Consider the following 15296-nt stretch of genomic DNA (forward strand, 5'->3'; position numbering starts at 1 on the left):
ATCAAGCCCTGCTTGGGGCTCCACACTTAGCCGGGCCTCTGAGGCTCCCTCTGCCTCTCCCCCAGTCATGGGTGCCCTCTCTCTCTCTCAAAATAAAGAAATCTTTAAAAAAAAAAAAAAATGAATGCTGGAACACTGAAAAGAAATAAAGTCAAATTCATTTATTTAAAAAAATAGAGGTTTATTAGTTCACTTAATTGAAAAATCTAGAAGGAAGTCCCTGTTCAGTCAGTGTTTGATCCAGTGGCTCACATATGTCGCTAGAAACAATTCTCTTTTCTTCACTATTTTCTGCTTTCCTTGATGATAGCTTTACCCCTAGTCTGCCAGTCCTCATGGTGCTGTATGCTGTCTTGTACACTTCCAGTGGCAGAGAATGCTTCTCTCCTGGTGCTTCTCTCAAAAACCAAAGTTTTGTTCCCCTCTTAAGCATCTCCTTTTGTTTCAGTGGCCCAAATTAAGCCGTGTGCCTATCCCTGAACCAGTCACTTGGACAGGGGAATGGGCTTCATTCATTGCGTGAAGCCAATCTAGGGCCACCTTTCTTGTTGAGGGTGAGGTGAATACTTCCCAAAATGGGAGAAGGGCAGGAAATTGAGGCCGGTAAGGGAACATAGATATGTGACTAACAACCTGTCTCTACTACAACTCTTTCTTTCTTTAGATTCAAAATAACTCAAGCAAAAATAAAAAATAGGAGTAGTATTGTGTGTATGATGTGTTCTAGGCAGGGGCTTAGTGTTTTAGATACATTTTTAGTCTTTAAAGCCATCTTGAGAAATAAATGGAATTAATTCTTATTTTAAAGGAGTTTAGAAAGATAAGGGGCACCTGGGTGGTTCATTCGGTTAAGCCTTAGGCTCAGGTCATGATCTCAGACTCCTGGGATTGAGCCCCACATCAGGCTCCCTGCTCAGTGCGGAGTCTGCTTCTCCCGCTCCTTCTGCCCCTACCCCGTTTGTGCACTCACTCTCTCTCTCTCTCAAATAAATAAATATTAGAAAAAAAAGATTAAACAGATTTAAAAAAAAGATTAAAATTACCCAAGGCCACATAGGTAATCAGACCTAGGTCAGTCTGACTTCAATATCCATGGTCTTTTCACGATGTCATGCTATCTCCCTAATAAACCAAAAATTGACTCTACAAACATTTGAAGTATCATCTTAGAAATTTATCACTGGTGAAGAATTCTAGAAGATAATCCATCCTGTTTTGGTTTAATGTACAGTATACCTATATAGAAATAATCCTTGTTAAGACAGATTTCCGAAAGGGAATTAATATCTTGTTTTGCCCACTTTGAACACCCAGATCCTTACCACAGTGGTCAGGTATGTCACTCTATACTATATGCATATGTACATACACATATATATATATATATATATACATGCATACACATAGAAACTTATGTATTATATATATGACTATTGTCTCTATCACAAATTCTAAGAGAGGCTCTTTAACTTGGCACTTAATGAAAATGGCAGGGGAATGAGTTAAAAGGAACAGACACTATCCTCTACAGTCACTGACAGTGAATACTAAAAACTCTCTCATCTGATGTCACTCTCTGGTTGTTGTTCACTTAATGGTAATAATTAAGTATTGTGCCTCGAGGAACCTTTCTGGCCCAGTCTGATTTATTTCCTGGGCCAGAAATGTCTCATACTCTGTATCATACTCTGTCCCCTGGAGAGTTTACTTCTTGCTTCAGGGTTCTTACTGCTTGCATCTGCCCGAAGCTCAGGCTTTCTGTACTGAATCACAATGATTTAACTTTTATTTAAGGCTTTGCTTCTCTGCACTATTCTGCAAGAAGCTGACTAGGGCTGTGGAATGGTGTGGCTTTCCTCCTTTCCTTAAGATCATTTTGTCTGTGTCTTGAATAACTATAGGTTGGAAATAAATTTAAAATTTACTTTAATAATTTAATGATTTTTTTTGCATCTATTTTTTTTAATTATTTTTTTATAAACATATATTTTTATCCCCAGGGGTACAGGTTTACACACTTCACAGCACTCACCATAACACATACCCTCCCCAATGTCCATAACTCCACCCCCCCAATCCCCCTCCCCCCATCAACCCTCAGTTTGTTTTGTGAGATTAAGAGTCACTTATGGTTTGTCTCCCTCCCAATCCCATCTTGTTTCATTTATTCTTCTCCTACCCCCTTAACCCCCCCATGTTGCATCTCCTCTCCCTCATATCAGGGAGATCATATGATAGTTGTCTTTCTCCGACTGACTTATTTCACTAGTCATGATACCCTCTAGTTCCATCCATGTCGTCGCAAATGGCAAGATTTCATTTCTTTTGATGGCTGCATAGTATTCCATTGCGTATATATACCACATCTTCTTTATCCATTCGTCTGTTGATGGACATCTAGGTTCTTTCCATAGTTTGGCTATTGTAGATATTGCTGCTCTAAACATTCGGGTGCACGTGCCCCTTCGGATCACTACGTTTGTAACTTTAGGGTAAATACCCAGCAGTGCAATTGCTGGGTCATAGGGTAGTTCTATTTTCAACATTTTGAGGAACCTTCATGCTGTTTTCCAGAGTGGTTGCACCAGCTTGCGTTCCCACCAACAGTGTAGGAGGGTTCCCCTTTCTCCGCATCCTCGCCAGCATCTGTCATTTCCTGACTTGTTAATTTTAGCCATTCTGACTGGTGTGAGGTGATATCTCATTGTGGTTTTGATTTGTATTTCCCTGATGCCGAGTGATATGGAGCACTTTTTCATGTGTCTGTTGGCCATCTGAATGTCTTCTTTGCAGAAATGTCTGTTCATGTCCTCTGCCCATTTCTTGATTGGATTATTTGTTCTTTGGGTGTTGAGTTTGCTAAGTTCTTTATAGATTTTGGACACTAGCCCTTTATCTGATATGTCGTTTGCAAATATCTTCTCCCATTTTGTCAGTTGTCTTTTGGTTTTGTTAACTGTTTCCTTTGCTGTGCAAAAGCTTTTGATCTTGATAAAATCCCAAGAGTTCATTTTTGCCCTTGCTTCCCTTGCCTTTGGCGATGTTCCTAGGAAGATGTTGCTGCAGCTGAGGTTGAAGAGGTTGCTGCCTGTGTTCTCCTCAAGGATTTTGATGGATTCCTTCCTCACATTGAGGTCCTTCATCCATTTTGAGTCTATTTTGGTGTGTGGTGTAAGGAAATGATCCAATTTCATTTTTCTGCATGTGGCTGTCCAATTTTCCCAACACCATTTGTTGAAGAGGCTGTCTTTTTTCCATTGGATATTCTTTCCTGCTTTGTCGAAGATTAGTTGACCATAGAGTTGAGGGTCTATTTCTGGGCTCTCTATTCTGTTCCATTGATCTATGTGTCTGTTTTTGTGCCAGTACCATGCTGTCTTGATGATGACAGCTTTGTAATAGAGCTTGAAGTCCGGAATTGTGATGCCACCAACTTTGGCTTTCTTTTTCAATATTGCTTTGGCTATTCGAGGTCTTTTCTGGTTCCATATAAATTTTAGGATTATTTGTTCCATTTCTTTGAAAAAAATGGATGGTACTTTGATAGGAATTGCATTAAATGTGTAGATTGCTTTAGGTAGCATAGACATTTTCACAATATTTATTCTTCCAATCCAGGAGCATGGAACATTTTTCCATTTCTTTGTGTCTTCCTCAATTTCTTTCATGAGTACTTTATAGTTTTCTGTGTATAGATTCTTAGTCTCTTTGGTTAGATTTATTCCTAGGTATCTTATAGTTTTGGGTGCAATTGTAAATGGGATGGACTCCTTAATTTCTCTTTCTTCTGTCTTGTTGTTGGTGTAGAGAAATGCAACTGATTTCTGTGCATTGATTTTATATCCTGACACTTTACTGAATTCCTGTACAAGTTCTAGCAGTTTTGGAGTGGAGTCTTTTGGGTTTTCCACATATAGTATCATATCATCTGCGAAGAGTGATAGTTTGACTTCTTCTTTGCCAATTTGGATGCCTTTAATTTCCTTTTGTTGTCTGATTGCTGAGGCTAGGACTTCTAGTACTATGTTGAATAGCAGTGGTGATAACGGACATCCCTGCCATGTTCCTGACCTTAGCGGAAAAGCTTTCAGTTTTTCTCCATTGAGAATGATATTTGTGGTGGGTTTTTCATAGATGGCTTTGATAATATTGAGGTATGTGCCCTCTATCCCTATACTTTGAAGAGGTTTGATCAGGAAGGGATGCTGTACTTTGTCAAATGCTTTTTCAGCATCTATGGAGAGTATCATATGGTTCTTGTTCTTTCTTTTATTAATGTGTTGTATCACATTGATTGATTTGTGGATGTTGAACCAACCTTGCAGCCCTGGAATAAATCCCACTTGGTTGTGGTGAATAATCCTTTTAATGTACTGTTGGATCCTATTGGCTAGTATTTTTTTTTTTTAAAGATTTTTTTTATTTATTTATTTGTCAGAGAGAGAGAGGAGAGAGAGCAAGCACAGGCAGACAGAATGGCAGGCAGAGGCAGAGGGAGAAGCAGGCTACCTGATGAGCAAGGAGCCCGATGTGGGACTCGATCCCAGGACGCTGGGATCATGACCTGAGCCGAAGGTAGCTGCTTAACCAACTGAGCCACCCAGGCGTCCCCTATTGGCTAGTATTTTGGTGAGAATTTTTGCATCTGTGTTCATCAAGGATATTGGTCTGTAGTTCTCTTTTTTGATGGGATCCTTGTCTGGTTTTGGGATCAAGGTGATGCTGGCCTCATAAAATGAGTTTGGAAGTTTTCCTTCCATTTCTATTTTTTGGAACAGTTTCAGGAGAATAGGAATTAGTTCTTCTTTAAATGTCTGGTAGAATTCCCCCGGGAAGCCGTCTGGCCCTGGGCTTTTGTTTGTTTGGAGATTTTTGATGACAGTTTCAATCTCCTTACTGGTTATGGGTCTGTTCAGGCTTTCTATTTGTTCCTGGTTGAGTTGTGGTAGTTTATATGTCTCTAGGAATGCATCCATTTCTTCCAGATTGTCAAATTTGTTGGCGTAGAGTTGCTCATAGTATGTTCTTATAATTGTCTGTATTTCTTTGGTGTTCGTTGTGATCTCTGCTCTTTCATTCATGATTTTATTTATTTGGGTCCTTTCTCTTTTCTTTTTGATAAGTCTGGCCAGGGGTTTATCGATCTTATTAATTCTTTCAAAGAACCAGCTCCTAGTTTCGTTGATTTGTTCTACTGTTTTTTTGGTTTCTATTTCATTGATTTTTGCTCTGATCTTTATGATTTCTCTTCTCCTGCTGGGTTTAGGCTTTCTTTCTTGTTCTTTCTCCAGCTCCTTTAGGTGTAGGGTTAGGTTGTGTACCTGAGACCTTTCTTGTTTCTTGAGAAAGGTTTGTACCGCTATATATTTTCCTCTCAGGACTGCCTTTGTTGTGTCCCACAGATTTTGAACCGTGGTGTTTTCATTATCATTTGTTTCCATGAATTTTTTCAATTCTTCTTTAATTTCCTGGTTGACCCATTCATTCTTTAGAAGGATGCTGTTTAGTCTCCATGTATTTGGGTTCTTTCCAAATTTCCTCTTGTGATTGAGTTCTAGCTTCAGAGCATTGTGGTCTGAAAATATGCAGGGAATGATTCCAATCTTTTGATAACGGTTGAGACCTGATTTAGGACCGAGAATATGATCTATTCTGGAGAATGTTCCATGTGCACTAGAGAAGAATGTGTATTCTGTTGCTTTGGGATGAAATGTTCTGAATATATCTGTGATGTCCATCTGGTCCAGTGTGTCATTTAAGGCCTTGATTTCCTTGTTGATCTTTTGCTTGGATGATCTGTCCATTTCAGTGAGGGGAGTGTTAAAGTCCCCTACGATTATTGTATTATTGTCGATGTGTTTCTTTGATTTTGTTATTAACTGGTTTATATAGTTGGCTGCTCCCATGTTAGGGGCATAGATATTTAAAATTGTTAGATCTTCTTGTTGGACAGTTCCTTTGAGTATGATATAGTGTCCTTCCTCATCTCTTATTATAGTCTTTGGCTTAAAATCTAATTGATCTGATATAAGGATTGCCACTCCTGCTTTCTTCTGATGTCCATTAGCATGGTAAATTCTTTTCCACCCCCTCACTTTAAATCTGGAGGTGTCTTCGGGTTTAAAATGAGTTTCTTGTAGGCAACATATAGATGGGTTTTGATTTTTTATGCATTCTTATACCCTGTGTCTTTTGATTGGGGCATTTAGCCCATTAACATTAAGGGTAACTATTGAGAGATATGAATTTAGTGCCATTGTATTGCCTGTAAGGTGACTGTTATTGTATATTGTCTCTGTTCCTTTCTGATCTACTACTTTTAGGGTCTCTCTTTGCTTAGAGGACCCCTTTCAATATTTCCTGTAGAGCTGGTTTGGTATTTGCAAATTCTTTCAGTTTTTGTTTGTCCTGGAAGCTTTTAATCTCTCCTTCTATTTTCAATGATAGCCTAGCTGGATATAGTATTCTTGGCTGCATGTTTTTCTCGTTTAGTGCTCTGAATATATCATGCCAGCTCTTTCTGGCCTGCCAGGTCTCTGTGGATAAGTCTGATGCCAATCTAATATTTTTACCATTGTATGTTACAGACTTTTTTTCCCGGGCTGCTTTCAGGATTTTCTCTTTGTCACTAAGACTTGTAAATTTTACTATTAGGTGACAGGGTGTGGACCTATTCTTATTGATTTTGAGGAGGGTTCTCTGAACCTCCTGGATTTTGATGCTTGTTCCCTTTACCATATTGGGGAAATTCTCTCCAATAATTCTCTCCAATATACCTTCTGCTCCCCTCTCTCTTTCTTCTTCTTCTGGAATCTCAAGTATTCTAATGTTGTTTCGTCTTATGGTGTCACTTATCTCTCGAATTCTCCCCTCATGGTCCAGTAGCTGTTTGTCCCTCTTTTGCTCAGCTTCTTTATTCTGTCATTTGGTCTTCTATATCGCTAATTCTTTCTTCTGCCTCATTTATCCTAGCAGTGAGAGCCTCCATTTTTGATTGCACCTCATTAATAGCTTTTTTAATTTCAACTTGGCTTGATTTTAGTTCTTTTATTTCTCCAGAAAGGGCTTTTATATCTCCCGAGAGGGTTTCCCTAATATCTTCCATGCCTTTTTCGAGCCCGGCTAGAACCTTGAGAATCGTCATTCTGAACTCTAGATATGACATATTACCAATGTCTGTATTGATTAGGTCCCTAGCCTTTGGTACTGCCTCTTGTTCTTTTTTTTGTGGTGAATTTTTCCGCCTTGTCATTTTGTCCAGATAAAAGTGGATGAAGGAGCAAGTAAAATACTAAAAGGGTGGCAACAACCCCAGGAAAATATGCTTTAGCCAAATCAGAAGAGATCCCAAATCGTGAGGGGGGAGAAAGTGGATAAAAAGGTTCAGAAGAAAGAAAAAAAAAACAATTAAAAAAAGAAAACTAATAAAGAAAAAATATAAAAAGGAAAAAAAAATGTATATATATATATTAGGTAAACTAGTTAAAAAACGTTAAAAAAGAAAAGGGTAAAAGTTAAAAAAAATTTAGCAGAAGAAGAGAAAAAAAAATTGAAAAAGAAAAAAAAATTAAATTAACTGCAAGGCTAAAGAATCATGGGGAGAAAGCCATGAGTTCCGTGCTTTGCTTTCTTCTCCTCTGGAATTCCGCTGCTCTCCTTGGTATTGAAACTGCACTCCTTGGTAGGTGAACTTGGTCCTGGCTAGGTTTCTTGTTGATCTTCTGGGGGAAGGGCCTGTTGTAGTGATTCTCAAGTGTCTTTGCCCCCTGCGGGGTTGCACCACCCTTACCAGGGGCCTGGCTGAGTAATCCGCTCGGGTTTGCTTTCGGGAGCTTTTGTTCCCTGAGCGCTTTCTGTAGAGTTCCGGAGGACGGGAATGAAGATGCCGGCCTCCCAGTCTCCGGCCCGGAGGAGCCGAGAGCCCGGGGCCCCACTCCTCAGTGCGCCCTCAGAGAACAGCGCCCAATTACTCCCGTCACCCTGCCTCTGGCCGCGCTCCGAGCTGACCGAGCCTGCGACTGGTTCAAGGTAACCCCGAGCTTAGAGCTCACTCCTCGGCTCTGTCTCTGTAGCCGGTTTCCCCGTTCTAATACCTGTAAGCTCTGCGACACTCAAACACCCCCGATCCTTCTGTGACCCTGCGGGACCTGAGGCCATGCTGACCCCGTGTGGGCTTCACCCCAGTTAAGCCTCTGGAGCGATGTCCCTCAGTGGAACAGACTTTTAAAAGTCCTGATTTTGTGCTCCGTTGCTCTGCCGCTTGCCGGGAGCCGGCCCCTTCCCCCGCGGTCTATCTTCCCGTTGATTTGGATTCACTTCTCCGCCAGTCCTACCTTTCAGAAAGTGGTTGATTTTCTGTTTCTAGAATTGCTGTTCTTCTTCTCTTCGATCTCCCGTTGGATTTGTAGGTGTTTGCAATCTTTAGGTAAGCTATCTAGCTGATCTCCCGCTACCTGAAGTAGTCTCAGCCTGCTACTTCTCCGCCATCTTGACTCCTCCAATCCAATATTTTAATGATTTTAAGCAAGAAATTTCTCTAAGTCAGAAATATTTTTGGATTAACTAAGAGGCAATCAGATAGGCCTTTGTCTTTATCTTTGGCTGTGTCTCAGTATTTCGAAATAGCTGTATGTCATTTGCTGTCTAGTACTTTACCTTTATTGTCTTGGCATCACTTTTCAGGCAAATTGTAATGCTGTTTACGTGTTGTCTTTTCTTTATTATATTATGCATTTGTTATCTTACAATTTTATCTACCAGGGATTGCCTCTTTGCAAATCATTTTTTAAAAAGATGCAGTTTTCAAGGCATTAGTGTTAGGGAAGCATCTATCAAAATGAGCTCAGTCTTAAATGGGCAAAGTTCTAGATGAAATATAAAGAATTTTATGGCATCCATCAGGTGCCATTGATAAGAAATGTAATATCCTTTTTTCAACACTATTTTAACATTTAACAAGTACTTGAAAAGCATAGTTCTCACCATTGGAGAGGGACTAGGGAAGAAATGTTAAGATTAATGATAAAATGATTCTGGTCTTCATGGGGAGCTAAGAAGCTGCAAGAGGAGAAACGTATACGTTGTTTACTCATTCAAGCGATGTTTACTGAGGTGTTGCTACATGCTAGAACATGGTATAGTAGCCTCTGAAATTATAATATTGAGCAGCAGAGGCACAATTCTCTTCCTGGGGTTTACCGTTTGGGGCAGGGTTTAAGGGGTAAAGGAGGATTCACCAAAGGAGTAAGTTTAAAGAAGAGGAGGAGGCAGATGGAAAAATGCTGAATATGATCTAACTTTGGAAAGAAATGTTAGGATTTCATAGAACACTAAGGTTATGTCATAGGATGCTTTTTTTTTTTTTTTAAGATTTTATTTATTTATTTGTCAGAGAGAGAGAGAGAGAGCGAGCACAGGCAGACAGAGTGACAGGCAGAGGCAGAGGGAGAAGCAGGCTCCCCACAGAACAAGGAGCCCGATGTGGGACTCGATCCCAGGACGCTGGGATCATGACCTGAGCCGAAGGCAGCTGCTTAACCAACTGAGCCACCCAGGCGTCCCTGTCATAGGATGCTTTAAATAAAATTCCAGAAAAGCTCTTTCCATTTGAAAGCTATTCCAAAGCTTAAACAAAATGCTGTATGGTTTCAAGACCAGAAGTCTGAATTTTTTTTAAAATAGGCCAACATATATCTAACAAAAGAATATTGATTATATATATTATAATTATATATGAATATTGGTCCAAGGAATAACTTGAACTAAATATTGATTTTGAGTCTACTTAATTGGTGTACCTATTAAAGTAGAGAAATTAATGGTTAATTTTGCTGTTTACTGTTGCTTTTATATGTTCAGAAAATTAAGTTAAACTTGACAGAGACTGTGTCAATAATCTTCCGTAATTGAATACATTTGATATTTTCTTTAAAAGAACAGAATAAAGAAATTATCTGACACCATTAAGATTATTTTTAAGCATATAGCTGTTGATTTTGTAAATAGTCCATCTAAATTTTCCTAACACTGGATTTGTGAATAAGAGAAGTTGTTAGAGAAAGACCTGGCGAGTGTTTATTTTCCAGGTATTCTCGTTAAAGAAAAAGCCATTAAGTCTTCACCTCTAGAGTTGTTCTATTTAAGGAAGCCTGGATCCCTGGTGAAGAGGATTACAAAATTCAGGAAATGGCAATTTAAATGCTAATCCCTCTTGAAAAATTCTGGTTTAGAATCTGAGGCACTAATAGAGAAAGTGGGAATGATTGTTTTGAGAGAACATTCATTTAACTTTTTTTAAAAAATGCAATTACACTCTACACTAACAAGGAAGAATAATCAAGCCTTCATACAGCCTTTAATGCGATGTGAAGAATGAATGAACAGTTGAAGTTCAACACTATTCTAATATGGTTGTGACTGGTGGTCGATGACTCCTTAACTTTGGAAATGTGGCTAGTGCTTCTAAAAATCTGAATTTTGGATCTCATTTAATTTTATTCAATTTAAAATGGATATGATTGAGTTACTAGAAAATTTTAAATGTTTGAAACAACATAGGCATGTGAATCTTCTGTTTCGACTATAAATTTTATGAAATTTTAACACAGATCAAATATTTGAGACGTCCCACGAAATGTAAAATAACCAATATATTTTAAAGACTGAGGATGATAAAACTGTAAACTATTTTTACTATAATTTTGTAGTGATACATATTGGTATAATATATTTTGGATATATTGGGCTAAGGAAAAAATACATTATTAAAATGACATTCACCTTTTTGTTGTTGTTACTTTTCCAAATGTGGCTACCAGAAAATTGAAAGTTACTATATCTCTTTTGGACTATGCTGATTTAAAGAGTTGCTCTAAGACATCACTGAAACCTATTTGATGTGCAAAATGCAATCTGGTTCAGCAATTAAATCATATCAAAGACCATAGTTCCCCCCTCTCTTGCTCTATCATCAGTGACTTGTTATAAGCAGTCAGTGCATCTGATAACTAATTTGATACCATTTACATTTTAAATTCATAATAGCTATAATCTTTTATTTGCTATTAGAAAAAATAAAATTTTGCATAAAATTTTACCCAGGGAAATCAGTGAGAAATTGCAACAGAGGCATTATATGATTTTGTTTGAATATTATTTTGTGTTGGATAATACACAGTGTGAAGTACTTAAAGTACTTAAACTGTACCTGGGAAAGTTTATGGTATCTATTTTCTAATAGGTGTGTTCTTTTCATCTTTTGTTTTATCCTCACCTCAAACAAAATGGGCAGAAAGCAATGGCTGAATGTGTAATTCTTGCGGTTTTGTCCAGTATCTCCAGTAGGCAGTACGTCATGATTATATCTCATTGTTCATCTGTCAATCCTTCTAGGAGGTGATTTCCTGTCCTTTCTGAGAAAGAAGAAAGATGAGATAAAACTCAAACAATTAGTGAAATTTTCATTAGATGCTGCTTCTGGTATGTCCTATCTCGAGAGTAAAAACTGTATACACAGGTAAGAAGAACATTTTTTAAACATTTTCTGGTTTTACCAATAGAATACTAGAAAAATGACATATTTACTGCAATACAGCACTGATGTTCTTTCACAAAACTTACATATTTTCTTGTTGGATTTCCTGTTTTGTGGGAAGCCTTCTTGGATAGTTGTTTTTATATAGTTTACAGAAACACTTGTCTTTTGTCTTACCTGAGGTAAGTACATCTCATTAGACAATGAGCTACTTCCTGATTAAAGTCTCTTGTATTACAATCATGAATGACATACCGATAAGATGTACCACAGGTTTGTCATGTAACCAGCTGTAGTCTTACAGCCGAATAAACCTGTTCACCTTCCCCCATTCTCATTCTGCAAAGAAATTACTTATAAAGTCATGGCAGAGCATAATAGTAAAACAATTCGCGACAGTGAATTGGCCAAGGGTAGAAGATACTAGCATAATAGCTGTTTCAAAGGAGATTTTAGAAAACTTTGTCTAATTCCATCAAGAGCAGTGACTTGGTTGTAATGCTTTTATAGATTGTGGTTTTAGGTGCTTATAGCCACAAATGTTCTTTACTGCTAAATGTCAGTGTAACATAAGATGTCTTGCTGATTTCTTGTGAGATCCTAAATATGGCTAAGTGTATATAAGCAAAAGGAAGTGGGGGCATTGATGCAGTTTTTATTCACTGGAAACAGCATGTAATACTATTTAACATGGAGCAAAGTTCATTGTCAGGTTGAACTATTATGGACATGATCTAAATTGGTTCAGTTATTGATGTGTGTTTTCTCTGATGTGTTCATTAAGCAGGCTTTGATTTAACATTCTGGTAAAATTGTATAATGTGTGATTATATAGCAGAAAAAAAGTACCTTCACCTGAAATGTATACTGATTTGATCTCATTGTGTCAGTGGCATGTCCCATCTGCCCCACCCCAGCCCCTATCCCCTGCCTCCGTTTTTTAGTTGGGCCAAGGAAGAATTTAGAGCCCAGCTCTCGAGTAAACAAGAGTTTAATGGCAGTGAAAGCAAAAGTACACTCTTAAGGTGGACGAGTGGACAGACCTAGAGACCGCAACTGCACTGGGGGCTGGCGTGGTCTTTCTCTTTTATGCTTGCAAGGGTTATAGCTAGGGTGGTTTCTGACTAGGTAGTCTTGAAGGAGTTTTGGGCCCCATATGGCCCTTATCAGAGCTGTCATAGACCCATCCTCCTGCAAGGGGAATAGAGGGTCAAGACCACAGTATAAATGTGTTCTCCTGAAGCTATAGGTCATTGTACAGCAGCAGTTATAGGGAAGAGTACATGCGTGTGCCCCCAGAGTTTTTCCTGGCTGTTTGAAACTTGGTTTCCATCCTTTGTTAACAGTCAGAAAACACCTGTTACCTGCTCATGTCTGCCTACTTTATCAAATAGATTACTTAATCTTTCCAAAAAATTTTGCTGCATTTTCAATTTTATTCTAAAACTGAAATGATGGCTTCTGTTTCCAATATCACTCAATGATCACATATATTTTAAAATACATTTCAGTAGAGTTATTGTATTTCTAGAAATGAAGACAACTAAAACTTAGCCACTGTCCTTGTATTTTTGTTTTACTTTCCATGACTAGAGATGAAATCACATTATAATAGATATTTTTATTTGTTTATTTATTTTTTAATTCAGGTTTTTTTTTTTTTTTCAACTTAAATTCAGTTAGCCAACACATAGTACATCATTTGTTTCAGATGTAGTGTTCAACAGTTCATCATTTGGGTGTAACACCCAATGCTCATCAAATCACATGCCCTCCTTAATGCCCATCACCTAATTATCCCATTCCCTCACCCATCTCCCCTTCAGTAAACCTTAGTTTGTTTCCCATAGTTAAGAGTCTCTCATGGTTTGTTTCCTTCTCTGATTTCTTCCCATTTAGTTTTCCCTCCTTTTCCTTATGGTCCTCTGCACTGTTTCTTATATTCCACATATGAGTGAAACCATATGATAATTGTCTTTCTCCAATTTTTAAAAGATTTTTAAAAAGTATTTGATTTTGGACAAGAACTGAATTATCATTAATTTCATTAGAAGAAAGCAGTTTTTGTTAAAAGTAACAATGAAGGGTTTTATTCTTCATCTAGAGAAAATCTATAATTTTGGCTACTCAGGTGTTAAAGGTACTTTAGGCATCAAATTTTCTACTGTAGTTATTTACTTTGTCTCATTTTTTAAGATATATATATTTTATTAACATGTAATGCATTATTTGCCCCAGGGGTACAGGTCTGTGAATCGTCAGGCTTACACACTTCGCTCACCATAGCACATACCCTCCCCAATGTCTATAACCCAGCCACCCTCTTCATACTACCCCCCCTTCCCCTGGCAACCCTCAGTTTGTTTTGTGAGATTAAGAGTCTCTTACGGTTTTTCTCCCTCCTGATCCCATCTTGTTTTATTTTTTCCTTCCCTACCCCCCAGACCCCCCACTTAGCCTCTCAAATTCCTCATATCAGGGAGATCATATAATTGTCTTTCTCCAATTGACTTATTTCGCTAAGCATAATACCCTCTAGTTCCATCCACGTTGTCGCAAATGGCAAGATTTCATTTCTTTTGATGGCTGCATAGTATTCCCTTGTATATATATACCACATCATGGGGGTAAAAAGAAATTTAAAAGAAACTTTTTTAAAAATTAAAAGTATATATATATATATATATATATATATATATATGTTAGACTGGTGAATAGAACAGAGCCACCCACTTGATTTTGGGTGTATTTTGGTCTCTTAGAAGAAACTACTTCCCAAAATTTTAAAGAATGAAAAACTTATATATATACAAAAATAAGGGTAAACACGATGAAGGGATGGAATATAACTGTAAAGATGAAAATTTTTAAAAAATATCTAAAAAAAGAATTGATAAGATAAGTTGGTTGGAAAAAGTAAGAAAAAGAAAGTGGAGAGAATTTGCTCAGGCTGGAGAGTAGAACAAAGCCCTATGCTAGATTTAGGGTATATTTTGATCTATTAGAAGAAATTATATCCCAAAAGTTTTTAGAAGAAAAAAACCCTATATGTATACAAAAATAAAGTTAGATACAATGAAGGATTAAAATATAACTATAATAATGAAGGTTTAAAAAGATATTTTTTAGAAAGGTATTATTAAGATAAATTAGTTTAAAAAACATTAAAAGAGGAAAGAGGAAAAATTTTTAAAAATTAGAATAAGAAAAAAGTAAGATTAAAAAATTTAATTAACTTTGCAAGACTGTAGAATCATGGGGAGAAAGCCATGAATTCCATGCTTTGCTCTCCTCCTCTGGAATTCCGCTGTTCTCCTTGGTAAGTGAACTTGGTCTTGGCTGAATTTCTTGTTGATCTTCTGGGGAGGGGCCTCTTGTAGTGATTCTCAAATGTCTTTGCCTGAGGCAGAATTATACCACCCTTGCCAGGGGCCAGGCTAAGTAATCTACTCAGGTTCGCTCTCCCGGAGCATTTGTTCCCTGGACGCTTTCCATAGAGCTCTGGAGGACAGGAATGAAAATGACTGCCTCCCAATCTCTGGCCCAGAGGAGCCCAGAGCTCGGGGCCACAGTCCTCAGTGCACCCTCGGAGAAAAGCGCTCAATCACTCCGTCTCCCTGGTCTCTGGCTGCGCTCCGAGCTCATGCAGCCTGTGACCAAGCATTTCTGTGTCTGGCCCACAGCCCCACCTGGAGTCTCCAGACCTCACAGATCCCTGCTGCTCTTTCAGGGGAGTCTCCCCTGATCTGCCACTTGTGGGGTC

General features: G+C 38.2%; 1 protein-coding gene across 1 annotated transcript in view; it reads left to right on the plus strand.

The window, feature by feature from the left end:
• The window catches only part of LOC111148291 (FER tyrosine kinase), a 468603-nt gene that overhangs the window by 338005 nt on the left and 115302 nt on the right, over positions 1-15296 (plus strand). The window contains exon 17 of the mRNA XM_022504772.1: positions 11392-11515. Within this exon, the coding sequence (XP_022360480.1) occupies positions 11392-11515 (124 nt within the window). The remainder of the gene's footprint in view (positions 1-11391; positions 11516-15296) is intronic.

This window comes from Enhydra lutris, unplaced genomic scaffold, assembly GCF_002288905.1.
Source record: "Enhydra lutris kenyoni isolate GAN:26980312 unplaced genomic scaffold, ASM228890v2 scaffoldscaffold19, whole genome shotgun sequence".
In the NCBI taxonomy this organism is placed as follows: Eukaryota; Metazoa; Chordata; class Mammalia; order Carnivora; family Mustelidae; genus Enhydra; species Enhydra lutris.